We start from the raw sequence: 24,388 nt of genomic DNA on the forward strand, positions 1-24,388 counted from the left end.
CCATTCACCCAGAAACTAATAACTAAAGTCAAAGATATCAAGTAAACTGATTTTTATTATGTACTTTAATATAATAATGGGTGGAAGCAACCCAACTGTCCACTGACATGCGAATGGATAAACAAAATGTGGTGTGTGTGTATATATATATATATATATATATATATATATATATATATGTATATAAACACACACACACACATTCAGTGTTAAAAAGGAAGGAAATTCTAACACATGCTCCAACATAAATGAACTTTGAAGACATTCTGCTAAGTAAAATAAATCAGTCACAAAAGGACAAATACTGTATGACTCCACTTCATACATTAAATAGAATGATGGTTCACAAGGGCTAGGAGGAGGGGAGAATGGGAAATTATTGCTTAAAGGGTATGGAGTTTCAGTTTGGGAAAATAAAATGTTCTGGAGATGGATGGTGGTGATGGTTACACAAATATGTGTATGTGCTTAATACCAAGGAAGTGTGTGCCTAAAAATGGTTAAAACATTAAACTTCATATTAAGTATATTTTCCCCACAATAAAAAATAATAAATACAAATTGCTATTAAAAGATAAAAGTGGGCTTCCCTGGTGGCGCAGCGGTTGAGAATCTGCCTGCTAATGCAGGGGACATGGGTTCAAGCCCTGGTCTGGGAGGATCCCACTTGCCACGGAACAACTAGGCCTGTGAGCCACAACTACTGAGCCTGTGCGTCTGGAGCCTGTGCTCTGCAGCTGGAGAGGCCGTGATAGTGAGAGGCCTGCGCACCGTGATGAAGAGTGGCCCTCGCTTGCCACAACTAAAGAAAGCCCTGCCATAGAAATGAAGACCCAACACAGCAAAGATAAATAAATAAATTCCTACCCCCAACATCTTCTTAAAAAAAAAAAAAAAAGATAAAAGGACATAAAAGACCCCTAATAGCCAAAACAATCTTGAGAAAGAAGAATGGAGGTGGAGCAATCATGTTCACAGACTTGACTTATACTATGAAGCTACAGTAATCAAAACAGTACGGTGCTGACACAAAAACAGATACACAGATCAATGGAACAGAATAGAGAATCCAGAAATAAACCCACACACTTATGGTCAATTAATCTATGACCAAGAAGGCAAGAATATAAAATGGAAAAAAGACAGTTTCTTCCATAAGTGGTGCTGGGAAAACTGGACAGCTACATGTAAAAGAATGAAATTAGAACACTCCCTAATACCATACACAAAAATAAACTCAAAATGGATTAGAGGGCTTCCCTGGTGGCGCAGTGGTTGGGAGTCCGCCTCCCGATGCGGGGGACGCGGGTTCGTGCCCCTGTCCGGGAAGATCCCACATGCCGCGGAGCGGCTGGGCCCGTGAGCCATGGCCGCTGAGCCTGCGCGTCCGGAGCCTGTGCTCCGCAACGGGGGAGGCCGCAGCAGTGAGAGGCCCGCGTACCGCAAAAAAAAAAAAAAATGGATTAGAGACCTAAATTTAAGACCAGACACTATAAAACTCTTAGAGGAAAACATAGGAAGAACACTCTTTGGCATAAATCACAGCAAGATCTTTTTTGATCCACCTCCTAGAGTAATGGAAATAAAAACAAAAATAAACAAATGGGACCTAAGGAAACTTAAAAGCTTTTGCACAGCAAAGGAAACCATAAACAAGACAAAAAGACAACCCTCAGAATGGGAGAAAATAGTTGCAAACGAATCAACGGACAAAGGATTAATCTCCAAAATATATAAACAGCACATGCAGCTCAATATTAAAGAAACAAACAACCCAATCCAAAAATGGATAGAAGACCTAAATAGACATTTCTCCAAAGAAGACATACAGATGGCCAAGAAACACATGAAAAGCTGCTCAACATCACTAATTATTAGAGAAATGCAAATCAAAACTACAATGAGGTATCACCTCACATCGGTTAGAATGGGCATCATCAGAAAATCTACAAACAACAAATGCTGGAGAGGGTGTGGAGAAAAGGGAACCCTCTTGCACTGCTGGTGGGAATGTAAATTGATACAGTCACTATAGAGAACAGTATGGAGGTTCCTTAAAAAACTAAAAATAGAATTACCATATGATCCAGCAATCCCAGTACTGGGCATATACCCAGAGAAAACCATAATTCAAAAAGACACATGCACCCCAATGTTCATTGCAGCACTATTTACAATAGCCAGGTCATGGAAGCAACCTAAATGCCCACTGAAAGATGAATGGATAAAGAAGATGTGGTACATATATACAATGGAATATTACTCAGCCATAAAAAGGAACAAAATTGAGTCATTTGTTGAGACATGGATGGATCTAGAGACTGTCATACAGAGTGAAGTAAGTCAGAAAGAGAAAAACAAATATCGTATATTAACGCATATATGTGGAACATAGAAAAATGGTACAGATGAACCAGTTTACAGGGCAGAAATTGAGACACACATGTAGAGAACAAATGTACGGATGCCAAGAGGGGAAAGAAGCAGAGGGGTGGGGTGTGTGTGATGAATTGGGCAATTGGGATTGACATGTATACTGATGTGTATAAAACTGATGACTAATAAGAACCTGCTGTATAAAAAAAATAAATTAAATAAAATTAAAAAAAAAAAAAGGCCTAAATGTAAGACTGGAAACCATAAAACTCCTAGAGAAAAACACTCTTTTACATAAATCTTAGCAATATTTTTTTGAATCCATCTCCTAAAGCAAAGGAGATAAAAGGGACCTAATTAAACATAAATGCTTTTGCACAGAACAGGAAACCATCAACAAAACAAAAAGACAAAATGAACGGGAAAAAATATTTGCAAATGATATGACTGATAAGGAATTAATATGCAGAATAAATAGTTCATACAGTTCAACAGCAAAAAGACAAACATAGACATTTTTCCAAAGAGGACATACAGATGGCCAACAGGCACATGAAAAAATGCTCAACATTGCTAATCGTTAGGGAAATGCAAATCAAAACCATAGTGAGATACCACCACACACCTGTCAGAATGGGTATCATCAAAAAGAACACAAATAACAAATGCTGGAGAGGACGTGGAGAAAAGGGAACCGTCCCACACTGTTGGTGGGAATGTACATTGGTACAGCCACTGTGGGAAACAGTATGGAGGTTTCTCAAAAAACTAAAAATAAAACTAGCACATGACACAGCAATTCCACTCCTAGGTATATACTGGAAGAAAATAAAAACACTACTTCAAAAAGATACATCCACCCCAATGTTTGTAGCAGCATTATTTACAATTGCCAAGATATGGAAGCAACCTAAGTGCCCATCAACAGATTAATGGATAAAGAAGAAGTGGTAAATATATACAATGGAATACTATTCAGCCATAAAATAGAATGAAATTTTGCCATTTACAACAACATGGGTGGACCTGGAGGGCATTATGCTAAGTGAAGTAAGTCAGAGAAAGACAAATACTGTATATCACTTGTATGTGAAATCTAAGAATACAACAAACTAGTGAATATAACAAAACAGAAACAGACTCACAGATATAGAGAACTAGTGGTTACCAGTGTGGAGAGGGAAGTGGGGAGGGGCAAGATAAGGGTAGGGGATTAAGAAATACAAACTATTATGTACAGTATAAAATAAATAAGCTACAAGGATGTACTGTACAACACAGGGAATATAGCCAGTATTTTGCAGTAACTATTAATGGAATATAACTTTAAAAAATTGTGACTCACTATGTTGTATACCTATAACATATGTAATATTGTACATCAACTATACTTCAATTTAAAAATGGGAAAAAAATAACAGGAATTTAAATCAGAAGCAAAATCAGGTATGTCTAGAAGTCTGTTGAACCTCTACCTTCATTAGGATTAACAAATTGACTCAATAAAGCCTTACAAACATTACAAAAATAGAATTAGAGCAAATTTCCCCCATCAGTCAGGACTTCACATTTTGGGTAGTACACTAAGATGAAAGTAGGTGACTGGATGATACTGAACACTCTTTGTAAGGCACCTGAACGTTTAATCTCCTCATTTTCAAATGAGTAATGGAGTCCATTAGCCTAAAATACGGGTCCACAGGCCTTATTCAGGGAGGTGGGAGAGGGAAAGAGAACCAATTATTTCTCTGAAATCTTAAGATAGTTGTGGCAAGTCATGATTGTGGTCATTGGTCCAAAGATGATGTACTAGGATTTAGAACTGCTTAGTTCTTTGAATCACTCACAAATCTAATAAATACTTATTAAGTAAATATGTGTCAGATACTATGTTAGGTATTTATGGATGAATAAAATAAGCTCCTAACCCTCAAAAATCTATTTCTTTTTACTGAAGTACAGTTCATTTACGATATTTCAGGTGTACAGCAAAGTGATTCAGCTATACATACATATATATATTCTTTTTCAGACTTTTTTCCCATTATAGCTTATTACAAGATACTGAATATAGTTCCTTGTGCTATACAGTAGGTCCTTCTCAAAAATCTATTAGGATCAAGCATTTAACAGAAAGTAAAACCTGCATAAAATTTAAAGTATCACAATTTCACAAATCAAAGTTTTTAAAATAATTTTATCCAACTTTGCAAATGTCAAAATACAGTATTGAGTATATAAGCCACTGCCAAACACACAATGAATAGAGAATTTCATGTTATGATTGTGTCTCTATATCCTGTGATGAAAAATATTTCTCCTCTAACCTAGTACATACATATTATTACATATATTTGAACTTGATGTGCAAATATCTATTTCATGGATTAGTACCTAAAAACCACTTTTAAAATATTTTTTCCCATGTCACTTTAATTATGTTAGTATAATGCATAATACTTACTGGGCTGCTCCTTCCCTGAGAAGATTATCATTATTAAGCAGTAACCGAACATCTGCAAAACAAACGTTATTTTTTCTATATTACTATTTTCCTATATTTGAAATTTCTATAGAATGAATTTAGGTTATTTTAGTCATGTGTCAGTAACCTACCCACCCCCCAAAACATGTATGGGAGATCAAAATATCACTGTGATGACCAAAATAACCACAAAAACATATCATGATATAAATAAAAAAAGAAAAGATTTTGGTAAGGAAATAGCAGATGGAATGAGATAAAAATATGCTATTTCATACTCTTAATAGTCAATGCAGGCAGACTATAACATGTCTCCAAAGAACTAAAGTGGAGATAAGCTACACCAAGAAGATGGTGTGATAAGATCTGCCGAAGACTGAGCACTATGCCTCTCAGTCTGACAATACTATCATGAGTTTCAAATGAATCTGTTCTATGGAAAAAGTGATTAAACAAGAAACAGCTTATGAATGCAGTACAGATGTAGGCATTTTGTTTCTCAGACAGCTCATGTTCAACAACAGATGAATGTGTTGAGTTAGATATGGATAACTACTTTATTTGATTTAGTAATCTCACTTTGGTTGTTGATTCTTAACTCTGTCCTAACTTCAGACTCAACTATGTAGACATGTGCTTTTTAATCATTAAAACACAACTTTAAAACTACAATTTTAATTGGAAAAAAAATCACATAATTTCACCAAAAAACAAACAAAATTCTACTCTAGTCTTGATGTACTTTCTTTCATTATTTTCCCTATACACTTGGCTGTTTTACATAATTGCTATCATAAAGTACATATAACAAAGTATCCTAATTTTTTTCATTAAATGAAAATAACACAAATAACTTAAGTACCTTCTATTAAGAAACTGGTTAAATGTAACATAAACAGACAATAGTTCTTATAAATAGTGTAAAATTGGGCATCCAATAGAAATAATGTAGATACGTATTTATCAACTTGAAATATATACATAATATAATAAACAAGAAGGGGAAAACCCAGCATGTACAGTATGATATTTATGCAATGTTATATATATGTGTCTAAATTGAGAAATGTTGGAAGTATTTCATTCAAACAGTGGAGAAGAGAGGGTAGAATTTTGTGTGATTCTTAGATTCTTTTTTGCTCTTTGGAAATTTTAGAATGACTATGAATCATTTTTACAAAAATAATAAAAGCTATTCCAAAAAAAAAATATTGCCTATTCACATACCTCTTTGTAGCAGTAAGTCCCAATTTAAAAAACAGTATCTGGCTAACCACTAAAATAATACTAATTTGATTTCTAAGTTAACTGATTTTAAACAATGGAAGCTTCTGCCTAAAAAATTAAAACACAGACATTTACAATTATAGGTATTCTTATCTCACAAAGTAAACTGGGAATTCGATTTGATAAATATATTATTGTATCTTCAATATTTAAAGCATAATCATTAACAGCAGTATTGCATGGTAGGTAGTATATCTTTTTCAGTTCTACCTAAATGGGAAAATAATTTAAAAGCAACGTGTCTACATGATCCAGTTATCTTTACTCTGGAAAAGAAGTCCAAACTTCTATCATATGAAGAATACAGTGAAAGAAATAGAGAATAATTTGAATAAAATAAAAACTACTCTTAAGAAGGGATGTGGTTTCAAGTCAGACCACACATCAGAACAATGCGTGGGTGGGAGTCTTAATTAAAAAAAAAAAAAGTATCCATTTCAGAGCTCCAGCCCAGATAACACAACAGTTCCTGAGAATGAAGACCAGAAATCTATGTTTTAATGATTCTTACATAGCCAATCTAGGAAATAGCATTTGGGAACCACTGATCTGACAAGATTTTATGACTCTGAAATTCTAAAATTTGTGGCTTCAATGGAATCATTCTGATGTTAATATTATCAACAAAAATAGCATGAAAATAACCAAATGCATATGAGATTTCCCCCTCAAATACTTAACTCCTTTCTCACTCTAAAATACTCCCTCATTTAAAACTTACATATATATTCCCATTTCCATTCCACAGTTCCAGCCCAGGTCTACTGAATGGCTCATCCTGAATGCCCAAGTCCTCATCCAAAATGCCTACTGTACGTCAACACAGAACATATCAACTCAACATCAATTTCCAATGAGACTTAGAAAAGCAATTTCTGGGACTCATACATTCTTTCAGGGTCTTTCTGATTAACAAATCTGTTGGGCATTTAATTCAGGGTAAGAATAGTAAGTGAAAATCTTTTCTTAGAATTATAATTTATTCCTGGCTCTATAAATTGTATGGGAGTTTGGGGGCTACTGACTTTAGCACAGTTTCCCCATTATCAGTTTAAGTTAAATGCCAACTTTTGACCCTATGGAGAAAAGACTATCTTCTTTAATGCCCCAACCATCAAACGTATTAACCTGTATTTAGGTTATAAAGGCTGAATATTAAAACAGAAGTTAAACCCTATAGGAAGAAGAAATACTTCTGAATTCTCCCCAATTTCCCAATTCATTGCTTCAGATTTTATAGTTATCTTGAAAGGAAGAATATTTTAACTTCCAGATTTTTCACAATATAGACTGCCATTCTTCCTCTAAGTGTAGCTCAGTGGTTAAATTTTTAAATGTATAAAAATTACCATATGTAATTATATGTACTAAATCATATATTAATCTTGTTTGTGGATGATTTAAGGGATTTTCTAGGGTATTTTAACTTTATACAATTTTTGCCTCATTTTTTGACTTTCAAACCTAATCTTTTCTGAGGTGAGATTCCATTATATCTTATACTATGAATTAAAATGAGAGATTAAACTTCTTGAAAAACAGGTTTAAATAGATTACTCTGGAGTAGAATGTTTAAAAAAATGAAACTGAAGAGCACTGTATAAATTAGTTTTAATTTAAGACATAGTGAAAGCCAAATATATATGAAGTAGAAATTAAGCATTTAAAGTACTTATGGTAGATTATTCTTAAAACTGCTTTAAAAAAGTTTTGCATAGGGCTTCCCTGGTGGCACAGTGGTTGACAGTCCACCTGCCGATGCAGGGGACGTGGGTTCATGCCCTGGTCCGGGAAGATCCCACATGCCGCGGAGTGGCTGGGCCCGTGAACCATGGCCACTGAGCCTGCGTGTCCGGAGCCTGTGCTCCGCAATGGAAGAGTCCACAACAGTGTGAGGCCCACGTACCGCAAAAAAAAAAGAAGTTTTGTGTAAAAATCACTACAGGCCATTTTCTGCACAACTATTTCAACCACTTCATTCTGTTAAAGAGGAGCTATTGTTATAGTTTTTACAGCAACCAGGAGACTATGTTGTATTTAAATTTCTCATCTATGGGTGAATAATTATAAAACTGTTTGCCAGTGAGGTGTGAGGTTTAAAGAAAGGTATACTGTGAACTGATTTATGAGATATAATTTAAATAACAAATTGTTTTTACATGTGATGTCATCTTCTAAGCCCAGGAAACAAGCACAGTGAAACAATGTCCCTCCCTTCTTTTCTGGCTGTTCCTATTAATCAAGTAGGCTTTTCTTTAAAAGAAACATAAAAAATGCATTTCACAACTCCAAAAAAAAATTAAAATTTTCTTGTCTTTTAAAATGATTTAATGTTATTCTTTAAGAGGGTTAAAATTTGCAAACATAATTATCATATGTCATAAACACATTATATTCTCAACCTTACAAAATCCAGATTGACAAAAATTTTCACTGTAATTCAGAAAATACAGATTTTTCTACCCACTCCCCTTAACTTAGTTACTTTGGTTATGTAACTTATTCTTTAAAAAAGGAGTGCTTGACATATCAAGGCGTAAGTGTTATGAATTAAACACTCACCATTAAACACCTCATTAAATTCTCCAGGAGGGGCATGAATGATGAATTTTGCCGCTATACGCACCTAAAACAGAAACAAAGATATAAATGTTCCACAGCATAGGCCTCTGCTAAAACAACCAAAAACCATGCAAAATTAAAATACTTCAAAGTTCTACTGAAAATGGCTTAAGATTTTAAAGACAGTGACATTTTTTCACTCAAACACCCTAAGTTTATTACTGTTTTAATCATTTAATATAATCACAATGCATAGACTGAATGTAGATAAAATATATGTATAACTAATGCATTTAAGGATTCAAAGCTGCCTACATATAAATATTTTCTTATAAGCAAATTTTTCTTTTAAACTAAAATGGAAAAGAATGATCCATCAAGAAAATTTCTATGTGTGAGGAAATAAGATGCATTTAGGTACTATGAAGAAAATATATTGTGTGTCCATACAGTCACAAATGTGCATGTCGATAAAGTCACAAATTAGTTTAAAAAAATGTAGAAAGGAAGAGGGAAAGAAAGGTCTAAATTCAAAATGTTTTGAACATGAGATCTGACTAGATCTTAGGAAATTTTAGTTCAAAAATAAGTGAGAGACAAAATATCAACAGGTATACTGACAGGTATATTTTAAGAGAATAAAGGCTATATTAAAGAGATTAATCACTAATGACTATATATGAGAGTTTGATGACATGCCCAATATTATAATTTAGTGAAGAAGTTCTGAGTATTTATAATAGTTTTCCAACCACTATACAATAGCCTCCAACTCAGCTGATCAGTGATATTGTCAGAAATGGACATTCATGAGCCCTACCCAACCAAATGAATTAGATTCTGGAAATGAGGCCCAGAAAACACTATAAACAAGCTTTCCAAGTGATTTTAAAAATACACATCCACTTCCCTGGTGGCGCAGTGGTTGGGAGTCCGCCTGCCGATGCAGGGGACGCGGGTTCGTGCCCCGGTCCGGGAGGATCCCACGTGCCGCGGAGTGGCTGGGCCCGTGAGCCATGGCCACTGAGCCTGCGCGTCCTGAGCCTGTGCTCCGCGACGGGAGAGGCCACGGCAGTGAGAGGCCCGTGTACCGCAAAAAAAAAAAAAAAAAAAAAATACACATCCAAGTATTCACTGAATTAAGGGACCACACATGACAAAAACAAAAGCTTTATTTCATATTGTCCACTTTACTAGCACTGTCGCTGCTCTGATGTAGAAACTAAAAATAATGGAAAAGGAAATAGTTATATATGTTTGTGTATATATGTTATATGTGTGTGTGCATGCATCTAAGTACACATATGGTTTTCAGAGGAGAGACACAGATGAAAAAGGTATTTACAGTTAAAAAGAAGATGTTCCTAGCTAGAGGCCACATATGTGACAAGGCCAGTTAGAAAACTGTTGATTTAAAACAAAAAGAAAAGCTTTTGTAGTCTGGAATATCAAAAAGTCTGAAGCAAAACCTACTGTTGTTGGATACCACCGAGAGATTACACTGATGAAGATGATAACAAAAATGGGATTATTTAAATTAGTGTTTACCAAGCACTTTACACGGATTATGTCATTTACTCTTCAGTCATCAGACTGAATATACTGAATATACACTTTATTTACTACATTATGCTGCTTCTCAGATTTAAAACAGTTTTGTTGAATGGGTAAAATGCTCCCACCAAAAGATGAACAGGGCAGAATGTGACAGGGTGGCCACCAACAAACTGCCAAAGTATAAACATTTTTTGGTATTTAAAATGTCAATAGCAGCAACTTAAGGGAAATAAATTCTTCCCAAGACAGAAAAAAACAGAGTTCACTCCAAAAGAAAGATGTAACCTGAATAGTCCTAGATCTACTAAAGAAATTGAGTTTGTTGTTAAAAGCATTCCAACAAATAAAACTTCAGGTTTTCTTATAACAGGCATTTAAGGAAGAAATATTACCAATTCTCCACAAATTATTCCAGAAAACAGAACTGAAGAAACTTCCAACTTATTTTAAGAGAATAGCATTATCCTATACCAAAGACTAAAATACTACAAGAAACACAACTCACAGACCAAAACCTTTCATAAACACAGAAGCAAAAATCTTCAATAAAGTATTAGCAAATTGAATCCAACTATATAGAAAGGATAACACATCATGACCAAGTGGAGTTTTTCCTAGAAATGCAGGGCTGTTTCACTATTTGAAAAGCAATTCACAATATAAACTGATTAAAGATGAAAAACCACAATCACCTCAATAGATGCAGAAAAATTATTTAATAACATTCAACAACCAATCATGATAAAAAAAACTCTTAGAAAACTAAAAAGACAATGTCTTTAATTTGATAAAAGGTATTTACAAAAAAGCCTATAGCTAACATGATCCTTAATGGTCAAAAACTGAACGCTTCCCCCTAACATCAGGTAAGAATGTCTGTTCTCATCCCTCCTATTCAACATCATACTGAGATCTTAGTGCAATAAGGTAAGAAAAACAAATGAAAGTCATTTCATAAATAAAATAAAACTTTCTACTTGAGGACAACATGATTGTTTACAATGAAAAATCCCAAGGAATCTTAAACAAACAAACAAAACCACCCAATAACCTATAAAACTTAGGTACAAATCTAACAAAATATGTACAGGACTAATATCCTGAAAACTACACAAAACTGATGAAAGAAATCAAAGAAGATCTAAATAAATGGAGAGACATGTATGTTCACGGATTGGAAGGCTCCTTATTATAAAGATAACCATTTTTCCCAAACTATTCTACAGATTCAATGAAGGCCCAATCAAAATCCAAGCAGGATTTTTTGGATACACATCAACAAGCTGATTCTAACATTGATGTTTCCTATATTATTATTTTTCTATGTTTGAAGAATGCAATGAATGCAGGCTATTTTGGCCATGTACCAAGATTAACACTCCCTCCCTGCAAATGTAAGCAAGATCAAGAAATCACTCTGGTGCCCAGAACAACCATAAACACACACATGAACACACACAGCATGGTATTAAAAAAAAGACTTTGGTTAGGAAATGAGAGGGAATGAATATTATTTCACACCCTTAGCAGTAAATGCGAAGTAGCAATGGCAAATGAACTAGAATAGCCAAAATAATTTTGAAAAAGAACAAAGTTGGAGAATTCACACTACCTAATCTTAAGACTTAATATGAAGCTACAGTCATATATGGATCATAATGGAATAGAAGAGACAGCCCAGAAATAAACCCACACACCTACGGTCGATTAATCTTTGACAAAGGACGTAAGAATATACAATGGAGAAAAGGCAGTCTCTTCAGCAAGTGGTGTTGGGAAAGCAGGACAGCCACATGTAAATCAGTGAAGTTAGAACACTCCCTCATATCAAACACAAATATAAACTCAAAATGGCTTAAAGATTTAAATATAAGACATGAAACCATAAAACTCCTGGAAGAGAACATAGGCAAAACATTCTGACATAAATCATACCAATGTTTTCTTAGATGAGTCTCCCAAGACAAAAGAAATAAAAGCAAAAATAAACAAATGGGACCTAATCAAACTTTTAAGCTTTTGCATGCAAAGGAAACCATAAACAAAATGAAAAGACGAACTTGGAGAAAATATTTGCAAACGGTGACCAGTAAGGGCTTCATTTCCAAAATATACAGACAGCTCATACAACTCAATAACAAAAATACAAACAACCCAATCAAAAACCGGGCAGAAAACCTAAATAGACATTTCTCCAAAAAAGACATACAGATGGCGAATACTCACATGAAAAGACACTCAACATCGCTAATTATTAGAGAAATGCAAATCAAAATTACAATGAGTTACCACCTCACATCAGTCAGAATGGCCATCGTCAGAAAAATCTACAAATAATACAGGCTGGAGCGGGTGTGGAGAAAAGGGAACCCTCCTACACTGTCGGTGGGACTTGTAAATTGATGCAGCCACTATGGAAAACAGGATGGAAGTTCCCCAAAAAAACTAAAAATAAAGTTGCCATATGATCCAGCAATCCCACTCCTGGGCATATATCTGGACAAAATTATAATTCGAAAAGATACATGCACCCCAGTGTTAACAGCAGCACTATTTACAACAGCCAAGACATGGAAGAAACCTAAATGTTCATCAACAGATGAATGGATAGAGAAGATGTGGTGCGTGTGTGTACATATATACATATACACACACACGCACGTGCGCACATACACACAGAATACTACCCAACCATAAAAAAGAATGAAATAATGCCATTTGCAGCAACATGGATGGACCTAGAGATTATCATACTACGTGAAGGAAGTCAGAAAGAGAAAGACAAATACCATATGATATCACTTATATCTAAGTGAAATTAAAGTGAAACCATAAACCTTAAAGTAGAATCTAAAATATGACACACAAATGAACTTACCTACCAAACAGAAACAGACTCACAGACATAGAGAACAGACTTGTGGTTGCCAAGGGGGAGGCAGAGAGGGGAAGGGATGGATTGGGAGTTTGGGATTAGCAGATACAAACTATTATATACAGAATAGATAAACAACAAGGTCTTACTGTATAGCACAGGGAACTATATTCGGTATCCTGTAATAAACCATAGTGAAAAAGAAAATAATAAAATAAAAACCAAAAAAAGCTATAGTCATTAAGACAGAGGGATAGATAATGAATGGAACAGAACTGAGAGTCAAAAAATATACCCTGCATACGTATCGCCAAATGATTTTTGACAAAGGTGCAACGGCAATGCAATGTTTAAAGAATATCTTTTCAACAAATGATATCCAAACAATTAGATATCCATGAGCAAAAAATAAACTGCAATCTAAACCTTACCCCTTACCAAAAAAATTACCTCAAAATGGATTATAGCTCTAAATGTAAAATATAAAACTTAACAAAAAATTAAAAGGAAACAGAAGAAAACCTTCATGACCTGGGGTTAGGCCAAAAGTTATCAGACATGATACTAAAACCATGACCCATTAAAAAACTGATGGGCTTCCCTGGTGGCGCAGTGGTTGGGAGTCCGCCTGCCGATGCGGGGGACGCGGGTTCGTGCCCCGGTCCGGGAGGATCCCGCGTGCCGCGGAGTGGCTGGGCCCGTGAGCCGTGGCCGCTGAGCCTGCGCGTCTGGAGCCTGTGCTCCGCAGCGGGAGAGGCCACAACAGTGAGAGGCCCGCGTACCATAAAAGAAAAAAAAAAAAAAAAACTGATAAACTGGACTTCATTGAAATTAAAAACTTACGCTCTGTTACAGACATTGTTAAAAGAATGAAAAAGCTACAAACTGGAGAAAATATCAGCAAATCACATATCCAATAAAGAAATTGTATCTAGAACATATACTATCAAAACTCAACAGTAAGAAACCAGTGAACAGAAGACTTGAACACACTTCACCAAAAAGGATATATAGAAGACAGATACATGCACAAAAGGATGTACAGTATCATTAATCATTTAGGAAATCAGTATCATAAAATACCACTATATACCTAATAGAATGGCTAAAATAAAGAAGATTGATAATACCAACGTGAAACTGAAGCTCTAATACATTTCTGTGGCAATGCAAAATAGTACAATTGGTACCGAAAACAGTTTAGCAATTTCTTATAAACACACACCATACGACAAAACAAACCCACTTCCAGGTATCTACCCTATGTTCCCACAAAAATCGATTCAAAATTGTTCAAAACTAGAAACAATCCACAACCTAAATGTCCACCTATGGGTGAATGGATAAACAATAATGTGTCTATGCGATGGAATACTACTCAGCAATGATAAGGGACAAACTATGAATACATGCAACAACTTGGATGAATCTCAAAAGCCTTATGCTGAATGAAAGAAACCATTCTCAGATGGTTACATGGCAATGATATAAGATTCCATTTACATGACATTCTCCAATAAACAATATTTTATAGCAATGGAGAACAGATCAATGGCTGCCAGGGGCTGGGAGGAGGAGTGGGGATGGGTGTGAACGCAATGGGAGAAATGAGGGAAAGGAAGAAAATAAGAGAGTTTTTGGGGGTGATGGAATTACTCCATATCTCGATTTTGGTAATGGTTACATGCATCTATACATGTGTTGAAAGTCATAAAAAAAAAAGAGAAGGGGGTATTTTATAATATGTTAATTAAAAATATATATTTCGTGTGTTTTCAAAATTATTTTCTTCTGGGCTTCCTGGTGGCGCAGTAGTTAAGAATCCGCCTGCCAATGCAGGGGACACGGGTTCAATCCCTGGTCCGGGAAGATCCCACATGCTGTGGAGCAACTAAGCCTGCGCACCACAACTACTGAGCCTGCACTCTAGAGCCCGCAAGCCACAACTACTGAGCCTTAGTGCCACAACTACTGAAGCCCGCGTACCTAGAGCCCATGTTCCACAACGAGAAGCCACCGCAACAAGAAGCCCGCACACCGCAACTAAGAGCAGCCCCCACTCGTCGCAACTAGAGAAACCTGCTTGCAGCGACAAAGACCCAATACAGCCAAAAAAAAAATACATTTATAAAAAAAAATTATTTTCTTCTAAACTGTTTAAAAGTATTATTAAAATCAAAAATGAAAATATAAAAAATAAGTCATTTTAAAAAGGCAAGGGTGGAGTTGGGAATGGAAGACAGTCATACTAAATATACATTGGCATCTATTATGTTTCCATAAAATGTCTTAATTTCCTTTGTCCCTTTATTCCTCCCTCTCTTCTACTGGGGTTAATGTTAGAAAGCATTTAAAACAAAGTCTTAATCACTACCACAGGCAACAAATAAAAATTGTGGTAACCTGTTAATGAATTTATCAAATATTTCTTTTGGAAACTTTTAGAATTTTGAGGAAATTTTTTTTAACACTTCTAATGACTTACACCCTACCAATGAAACTGACAAAATTAAAGTACTGATAGCAAGCAGTATCTATCTATCTATCTATCTATCTATCTATCTATATATATATATATATACAGTATAGCATATTTAGTGATATGATCAACGGTTGAGCTTTATATTTTTTAGTTGTTTCAAAAAAAGGTACATATCATTTAGACTTTTAGTCAGTTCTATTTTGGGTTTTCACCTAGAAAGCAAAAATGTTCTATAGTTTTATCTTACAGACTTGTTTGCCCTTACTATTGCACAAAATGCATACAGTAACCAAAAAGAGTTAAGACTGCTCACAATATCCAAAATGAATGGTGGGTCAAAAGAAGTGCCACTGAGGGTTGAGAAGTCATGGGAGCTGTCTGGCTGAGAACCCAAAACACAACTTGGACTTTACCAGCTATGCCTGAAGTATCTTAATCTGGTCTTTGTGAATTTCACAAGCTAAGAAGAATCTGTTTTTTGGATTTCTCAGGTGCTAAAGAAAAGAAAGTGTGTCCACCACAGTAAAGGCTTAATTGTCTTCCTGCAAAACTGTTCGTTCAATCATCTGGGTATTTTCTAAACACTGCTACAGACTGAACATTCCCCTACATCCATCCTTCCTAGCAGACATTTTTTTTAATTTTAAAAATTATTTATTCTAGCCACTTCCAAACCCAAGAAAGAAAAAAGGTTACACAAGTTAACACATATGGAGCTATACTCAATTTACCCCTGGGAATATTATCATTTTTCTGGATGAGCCCAGTGAATTATTAGATACACCCCTAAGGCCCACAGCAAAATCTCCTGCATTAACCACCATCTTTCCTCCACATGATATTATTCGAAGTCAAGTCCTTCTAAATTGGAGCAGGAAAGAGTTATTACTTTTTTTTTTTTTTTTCTGGTACGCAGGCCTCTCACTGTTGTGGCCTCTCCCGCTGCGGAGCACAGGCTCCGGACGCGCAGGCTCAGCGGCCATGGCTCACGGGCCCAGCCGCTCCGCAGCATGTGGGATCTTCCCGGACCGGGGCACTGCGCCACCAGGGAAGCCCAAGAGTTATTACTTTTGTTTTATATCTAAACTGTAATTCTAGATTGCGAGAGGGAGGATACCTTGGTTTTGTTGGGAAGGTTTGGCTAGATGGGAGATTAACTCTTACCTATGTCAGTGACTGGCAGTTTACAGGCATACTTCATAACAATCACATCAAGAACAACAGTTTTAAAAAGTTAACCTACTGGGACTTCCCTGGTGGCACAGTGGCTAAGAATTCGCCTGCCAATGCAGGGGACACAGGTTCAAGCCCTGGTCTGGGAAGATCCCACATGCCACAACTAAGCCCATGCGCCACAACTACTGAGCCTGTGCTCTAGAGCCTGCGAGCCACAACTACTGAGCCCGTGCTCTAGAGCCTGCGAGCCACAACTACTGAGCCCACGTGACACAACTACTGAAGCCCATGTGCCTAGAGCCCGTGCTCTGCAACAAGAGAAGCCACTGCAATGAGAAGCCTGCCTGCCGCAACGAAGAGTAGCCCTCGTTCACCGCAACTAGTGAAAGCCCGTGCACAGCGATGAAGACCCAACATAGCCAAAAATAAATAAATAAAATAAATTTATTTTTTTTAAAAGTTAACCTACTAATATAGAGCTAGAAGCTAAAAGAGCTATATTTTTTCTTTGCTTTCTCTAGGATCCAAACATTACTTGGTATAAAATATACAAAAAGATAAACATAACATAAAAAGTATGTCCCACTCTGTTGTGCTTCTTGGAAAAAAGCAGATACTCTAAAGTTACTTATGCAGAAGACAAAGCAGTATATTCAAAACAATATCCAAAATGTTAGTATACACTACCTCTGAGAAAAAGTAATTTCTGCCCGTCAACTTTCTGAGATAACACAAAAATACTACTAAACTTTTTTTTTTGTACTTTTTCTTATGGGCTACAATTCAAGCAACAAATTAAATAATGATAGCATCCCACAGAATAAAATAAGAATCCATGAGTCCATATTGACATAAAGAAATGAATGAACAAACGGAGGGAAGCTCTTCATTATAGTAGAATTTCAATTAATGTAGAAGGAATGATGGAATTAGAAAATCACCTGGGGTGACCAACAATGGTAACTGTTGCAGGCAAAAATCATCAAGAGATGCTAAAATTAATGGGTAGAAGTCTAAGAGCATATTTACACAATGTGAATGAATCTTTCTACATGATACTTAATTAAGAATGGATAAACAGTAACTTTATATTGAGGAAACCTGCCACACACCACCTTTACCAAATGACCTAAGTTATCATAATAGTAAAAACTGTGCCTCCTAGTAGGATGTACTGAGGATACAACATCACTTGTTATGCTCCTGCCAAAACTTCATAGGCTGATCTAATCATGAGGAAACATCAAATAAACTGAAATTGAGGTACAGTCTACAAAATAACCATTTTGCACTCTTCCAAAGTGGTAAGGTCATGAAGGACAAACAATGCTGAGAAACTGTTCCAGATTAAAGACCAAGGAGACACTACAACAAAATTCAATGCGATCCTGGATCTAATTGGAGCAATTGGTGAAATTTGAATAGGGTTTGTAGATGAGACAATAATGATGTATCAATGTGAAATTTCTTGATTTTGATAATTGTACTGTGGTTATATAAGAGACAGCCCTAAACACAGTGAAGTATTTAGAGAGTGGGGAAAAATATTCCTTCTCTACTCTTAAATTGTGGGGATTTTCTCTTACATTTTTTCTAAAGTTTCTTAAAGTTTCACTCTTTGAATTTAGGCCATTAATCTACATGGGACTGATTTCTGTATATGATGTGGGATGGAGATCCATTTTTTATTACATCGTCATAAGGATAAATAAGCCATCCTAATGCTATTTGTTAAAATGGACTTCTTTGTCCCACTGAACCAAATAAATAAACAAATGAAAGAAAAAAAGGAAAGTCACTATTTTCAGTACTATTTTTAAAGTGTGAATTACTTTTTTTCAGTCTGGGACATGAAAAACACATCATAATTTTTAATAAATTCCAAAGATAATTCTGAAAAGTGTCTAATGAATTTAGTAGTCAGCATTCAGGTAGTAACTGCAAAAATGTAACTTCCTCAAGGAACTTCTGAATAGTCAATAATATCAGTAGGCAGCCCTATACTCTAAACTTGGTAGGTAGTTTTTGTTGAATCAATGTTGAATCAATCTATAAGCAAGAATAAACTCTCATTTATTTAGGATGGTCAGGGAATAAAGTATTTTAATGAAATGAGCATTCTAGAGTTATCACTAATGGAATTCTGTATGTAGACAGTTAATTTTAAAATAATGTACATTCAAAACCATAAAAACTTATGCTAATATAAGGAAGCAGTAGAGTGTATGATCTCTGGAGTCAGATTGAATGAGTTGGATTTTCATTTCTACTACTCATTAGCTACGTAAACTTGGGTGAATATATTAGTATGAGCAGTAACAGTAGTAGAGAATAAATATATCTGCATTAGTATAGTTCAATATTCCTAAAATTAGCTCTGGAATACAGGCATTTTCACATTACACGTGAAATGCTTCTTTGTGCCCTACAGTGGTACAGCTGTGGCTTACGCCCATGCATTTCTGTGTTTTCTGCAGTGCATTCACTTCCCACATGCCAACATCCTTTCTCCTCCCTTGGAAATCATCCCTTCCCTCTGTACTCTGCTTACCTCAAAAACCAGTGGTAGCAAAACAGGAGAAAAAGCCAGTTCCTAGTTCTGTGGTGGCAATGTGCAGTTAAGATCTGGGTTTTCATGTAAGCTAAGACAAACCATCTGCACCCAGGTTTTGATTTAACTTCTGTAAATCTCCATTTCTCATAGGTAAATTAAGGGAGATGAAATATATCATCATTTCTTAACCTCTTAAAACCCCTGTGGTCCGTTAGATAAAAATAAAATATCATCTACAGTTACTTTCCAAGATGGCTGTTATTACCTTTAATTCATGAAAAGAGAAAACAGAGATCCAGATTTGGGATTTGAATGAATTCTTCAGATGAAGTCCAAGGCTTTTCAGAGCCGCCTCCCAATACAGCATCTTTCTATGATGGTTCAGAAGAAACAACCAAAATATCTGGGTAATCTCGTTTACTTCCACTGCTTCTATTATCACCACATAACAATAGCTCTCAAATCTATATACCTATCACAACCTCTCTCAAGATCAAGATCCATTTTTCTAAATATAACTCATTTATTAGAAATCTCCATTAAATGCCTGACTGTCTCACCCAAACCTACTCCCTCTGTTCTTCATAAAATTATCAGCACCACCTACATACAATTCCACATTTCTCCCTTTCTCCCACAGTCAGCCACATTATCTAGTGTCTGTCTGTCTTGCTCAAATCCAATCTCCTTTTCTTTGATTCCATTTCATTTGGACCCATTCCCTTTCTGGATTGTTACAATAACTGCCCTGCCTCTAATCTCATCTTTCTCCAAAAGTCATTTTCCACTCTGCCACCAGATTGATATTTTTCAATGAAAGTTCCGATCATTTTCTTTCCTGCTTAAAATCATCTAATGGTGGTCCACTGCCAACAAGGTAAGTCCAAAGTCCTTAGCATGACATATAAGGTCTTTCTGTATTCAAAGGCTGTAAAATGTACTGTTAACAGCATAAACCCTAAATAAGACTGTATGTACTCAGACTACAGCTCCACTGACTTCTACCTATATGACCAAAAGCAAATTAAATTCAGTTTCCTCACCTGCAGTAAATGAGGTAATACATTTAGAAAAGTGCTTGGCACAGAGTAAGCACTCAATTAACAGCTATTACCTTTTTACTCTTTCTGCTACTTGATAGCTCCTACAACCAACCCACTCTTTTGCTCATCCCACCTATACAATACTAGAGCCTCACCACTCCATTCAGTCTTTCAGACAAGAACTCTTTTCTTTCATGCCTCCATATCACTGCATGTATGTTTTGGCCACCTTTCATCTACTGTGACTAAATTGTACAAAGCAGCAGAATATCTTAAACTTTGCAAATTATCAAAGAAAAGGTCACACAGAAAGGAAAACTCAAAGGTCAAATTATGCTATTAAAAACTTCTTGATGTATTATTCAATACAGCAATCATTAGCATACACTTCTGATAAAAGATTAGTACTACTACTGAGAACTGTAGTATAAGGCCTAAAATTAAAGCCCAGTATTACGTGTGCCTTGACATCTGGGGAAAAACGGAAGGACCTTGAATGGCCTAACTGCAAGTTTCCATCCTCAATCTCCTCCTGCAGATAAGGTTCCTAGCCAGACAACCCTCTTTATTACAGGGAACAGGCACAGTTCCTACTCATCCCTGAGTATGGGGCTTCAGTTCCCTGCCAGCCTGTGGAACTATTCAAACTAGCCAATCACATCCTCCTCCTGGAACCCTCACTCTACCTTCTTGATACTACAAAGCTTGCCTCCCTTGGCCTCTGCTTGTTCACTCTGTTCCCTCCACTGTGTCCCTATCTCCTGGGTTGAGTATTTGTATTAATAGACTGCTATTCACCGCATCTTTCCAATGTCAGGTGCTGTGTGTTCAGCCATCTCCATAACCCTACAGCAGGAACCCCTCCCTCACCAACAGAGTGCAGAGGAGGCAAATAAACTGGATCTCACTTATCTGTGAAGCTCAAATTTAAGATATAATTGGAGACCAAGAAGCAAGGAACTCAGTTATTTAAAATATATTTTAAGCAAGCAAATAAGCTAATATATAGTCCCAACATTAGAAGGGCATAAGAGAGATTCTTCGTATATCTTCCCTATTTTTATTTCAGACATAAATTCACAAGTGTGCTTACCTAGTTTCCGATCCTCCATGTATTTGAGGGAGGAGGGTAAAATTTGACAGTTATATTTACAACATTAAAAAAAGGGAAGGAGCTGAGTCAATCTGACAAAGGCTGCAGAAAACAACGTTCTTTTATAGGAACAAAAAAATTACAAATCAAATCTCTTGAAAAAAGAGCTCTAAAATTCCTAGGAAATGAATTTTTATTTAAGAATAACTACAAGCTTACATCAATAAACTTCTCAGATGAAAATAAAGATCAAGATTTTCAATTATTGGATGATGCAGATGAAACATTTCAAAACCTCCAGACTTACTGCAAGTCTACTAAGTGACTAACTGGGAAAAAATCTTGTGTATGTGGCCAGTGGAGTGGAAGATGAATTTCAGGCTTTTCCACAATTTTAGGCAACCTTCCTCCACTCTTCTCTATTCCTTGGCCTACAGAGAACTCCTTGCTAGTTCAGAAATAAGAAGATAAAGTTGGTTTATTAAGTAGTTAGGGTCTATGATGGAGCAAACTAGAAGGCCTGAAAGTGAAACGGACCTCCTCTAAAATGACCACTGTGCCATCGTGGCAGTTTGTGACTGCTCAGACTTCTTTGGATCAGAATCCTCACAAATATCTGAAGAAAATGGGCAGAATTCAGTTGTAAATCATTAAAATCGTTCAGACAAGGGAAAACGTAAGGACAGTCACCTTTCAATATCAGACAAAGTTGATTCCACTATTCTTAGAATTTACCAAATCCTTTCCCTAAGAAAGGAAGGAATGCTATCTTCTCCACTGAGTAAAAATACAGTTCACTCGGGCTTCCCTGGTGGCGCAGTGGTTGAGAGTCCGCCTGCCGATGCAGGGGACACGGGTTCGTGCCCCGGTCCGGGAAGATCCCACATGCCGCGGAGCGGCTGGGCCCGTGAGCCATGGCCGCTGAGCCTGCGCGTCTGGAGCCTGTGCTCCGCGGCGGGAGAGGCCACATTGGTGAGAGGCCCGCGTACCGCAAAAAAAAAAAAAAAAAACAACAGTTCACCTTTGATAATCTTACAAGAAATTGTCTCCTGCTTTCCACCACACGTTACTTTCTTTTTGTGAATGTCAGCAGATAGTCACCTAGGATCAGAAGTGTCTCAAATTGCAGTGAAAAAAGTACTATGTTAACGCTGGGATGCTGCCTGCACAAATTGTTCTTCACGTGCTGCAGGCAACAGAGAGGAGCTGGTGCCCCTCATGTTGTGTAGCGCATCTTACAGCCTGAGCCAACAGACAGAAATCAGTTTCTCTACACAATTTTCAATTGAGAGACCAGGTGATGAGCAAAGCAAGTAATACTGACGAATTATGTGGCATTTGCACATGATGTTGGACCAATATGTGTAGAAGCCAAACTACCACAGTGATGGAAAGAGATTAGTCACGATACCCAGAAAAAGGACTACCTGTGGCTAAACCCTGTGGAGCAACGATGCCTTACTTTTCTAAAGAAGTTCCCAATTCCTTGGTTGTTTTTTTTTTTTTTTTTTTTTTTGCGGTACTTGGGCCTCTCCCATTGCGGAGCACAGGCTCCGGACGCGCAGGCCCAGCGGCCATGGCTCACGGGCCCAGCCGCTCCGCGGCATGTGGGATCTTCCCGGACCGGGGCACGAACCCGTGTCCCCTGCATCGGCAGTCAGACTCAACCGCTGCGCCACCAGGGAAGCCCTCCTTGGTTCTTTAAGTGCTGCAACAGATGTAAATGGAAGATAAGCACATTTGGTATAAGAAGCTGTGATCAAAATCCTTGGTAACATTATGGCATAGACTGATGATCCAGACAAATATCAACAGAATACTGAATTGCTGCTTTTGGTCCTGGGTGATCCCTCAGAAAAAATAGATTCCTCAGAAAGAACAGATCCCTCAGAAAGAATAGAACACATCAAGTGTTTTTATCACCCTGTGCTACCTGGACTATAATTTTAGGACTACACTCTTAAAACTTACAATCTTATCTTATACCTACACTGCTGAGTAAGACTGAAGAACTTCTCAGGGGAGGAGAACAAAGGGAAGGTGGGCTGAATGCAAATAAACTCCATATGTAGCTTTCTGCCTTGCAGTCCTTCATTCTGTCAGTCTTTGCATTACTGTACAGAAAGCATCTTTCTCAAGTAAAGCCAAGCTTCATGGTGAAATGCCAAAGATAGAAGTGACTAGATTCCCTTGGCCTACACTGCCTCTTTAAGATATGTCTGTTACTGGAAGATGTGAGCATCTGGCAGTACTACTTCAACTTTATGATTACCAGCTAGAACAGGAAAGTACAACAAGGTGGGGGAATTTACCACAAATTGTCAATCAATTGGCACAATTTATAGAAGCTGCTGGCAAAATTAATGTTACTTCAACTACCTGTGTCTATGAATTCTCCAGATTTTTCTGATGCTTTTGCTGGGCACTGTAAATTGGCAAAATTTTTACCAACACTAAGGTAAAATCCAGGAGATTTTGACTGTCTGTAGAAAACATTAATTCTTTAGCAAAAAATGGAGTCTTCACCAAAGCAGATATAAATATATTAAGCTGACAAAAATTTTAAAAAGCTTTGAGCAACTGGAAAAAAAGGGGATAAAAGTATAAAAAGCAGACAGTGCCTGTGCACAAAAGCACACGCACACCACAAAAAATAGCTATCTGGAACCATCAAATCTAGAGGCGAACAGCCCTGCACTCTACATTAGCCCCAAAGTATACTGCACTGGGAATACTTATACTCAAAATTATTTGTTGTTTATCTTAAATTCAATTTAACCAGGCATCCTATATTTTATCTGAGAACACTGCCTACAACCCCTCTAATTTCCATACGTTGGACATTTTCCCACATAGTTATCTCCTCCATGATCTAGGCAGGAGACACTAGCACAGAAA

General features: G+C 36.6%; 1 protein-coding gene across 1 annotated transcript in view; it reads right to left on the reverse strand.

Annotated features, from left to right (window-relative positions):
* CAPZA2 (capping actin protein of muscle Z-line subunit alpha 2) overlaps positions 1-24,388 on the reverse strand; it is a 58,153-nt gene that overhangs the window by 23,617 nt on the left and 10,148 nt on the right. The window contains exons 2-3 of the mRNA XM_032643130.1: positions 8,711-8,774; positions 4,841-4,892 (exon numbers count right to left, since the gene is read on the reverse strand). Of these exons, the coding sequence (XP_032499021.1) occupies positions 4,841-4,892; positions 8,711-8,774 (116 nt within the window). The remainder of the gene's footprint in view (positions 1-4,840; positions 4,893-8,710; positions 8,775-24,388) is intronic.

Source organism: Phocoena sinus, chromosome 9, assembly GCF_008692025.1.
Source record: "Phocoena sinus isolate mPhoSin1 chromosome 9, mPhoSin1.pri, whole genome shotgun sequence".
Taxonomy (NCBI): Eukaryota; Metazoa; Chordata; class Mammalia; order Artiodactyla; family Phocoenidae; genus Phocoena; species Phocoena sinus.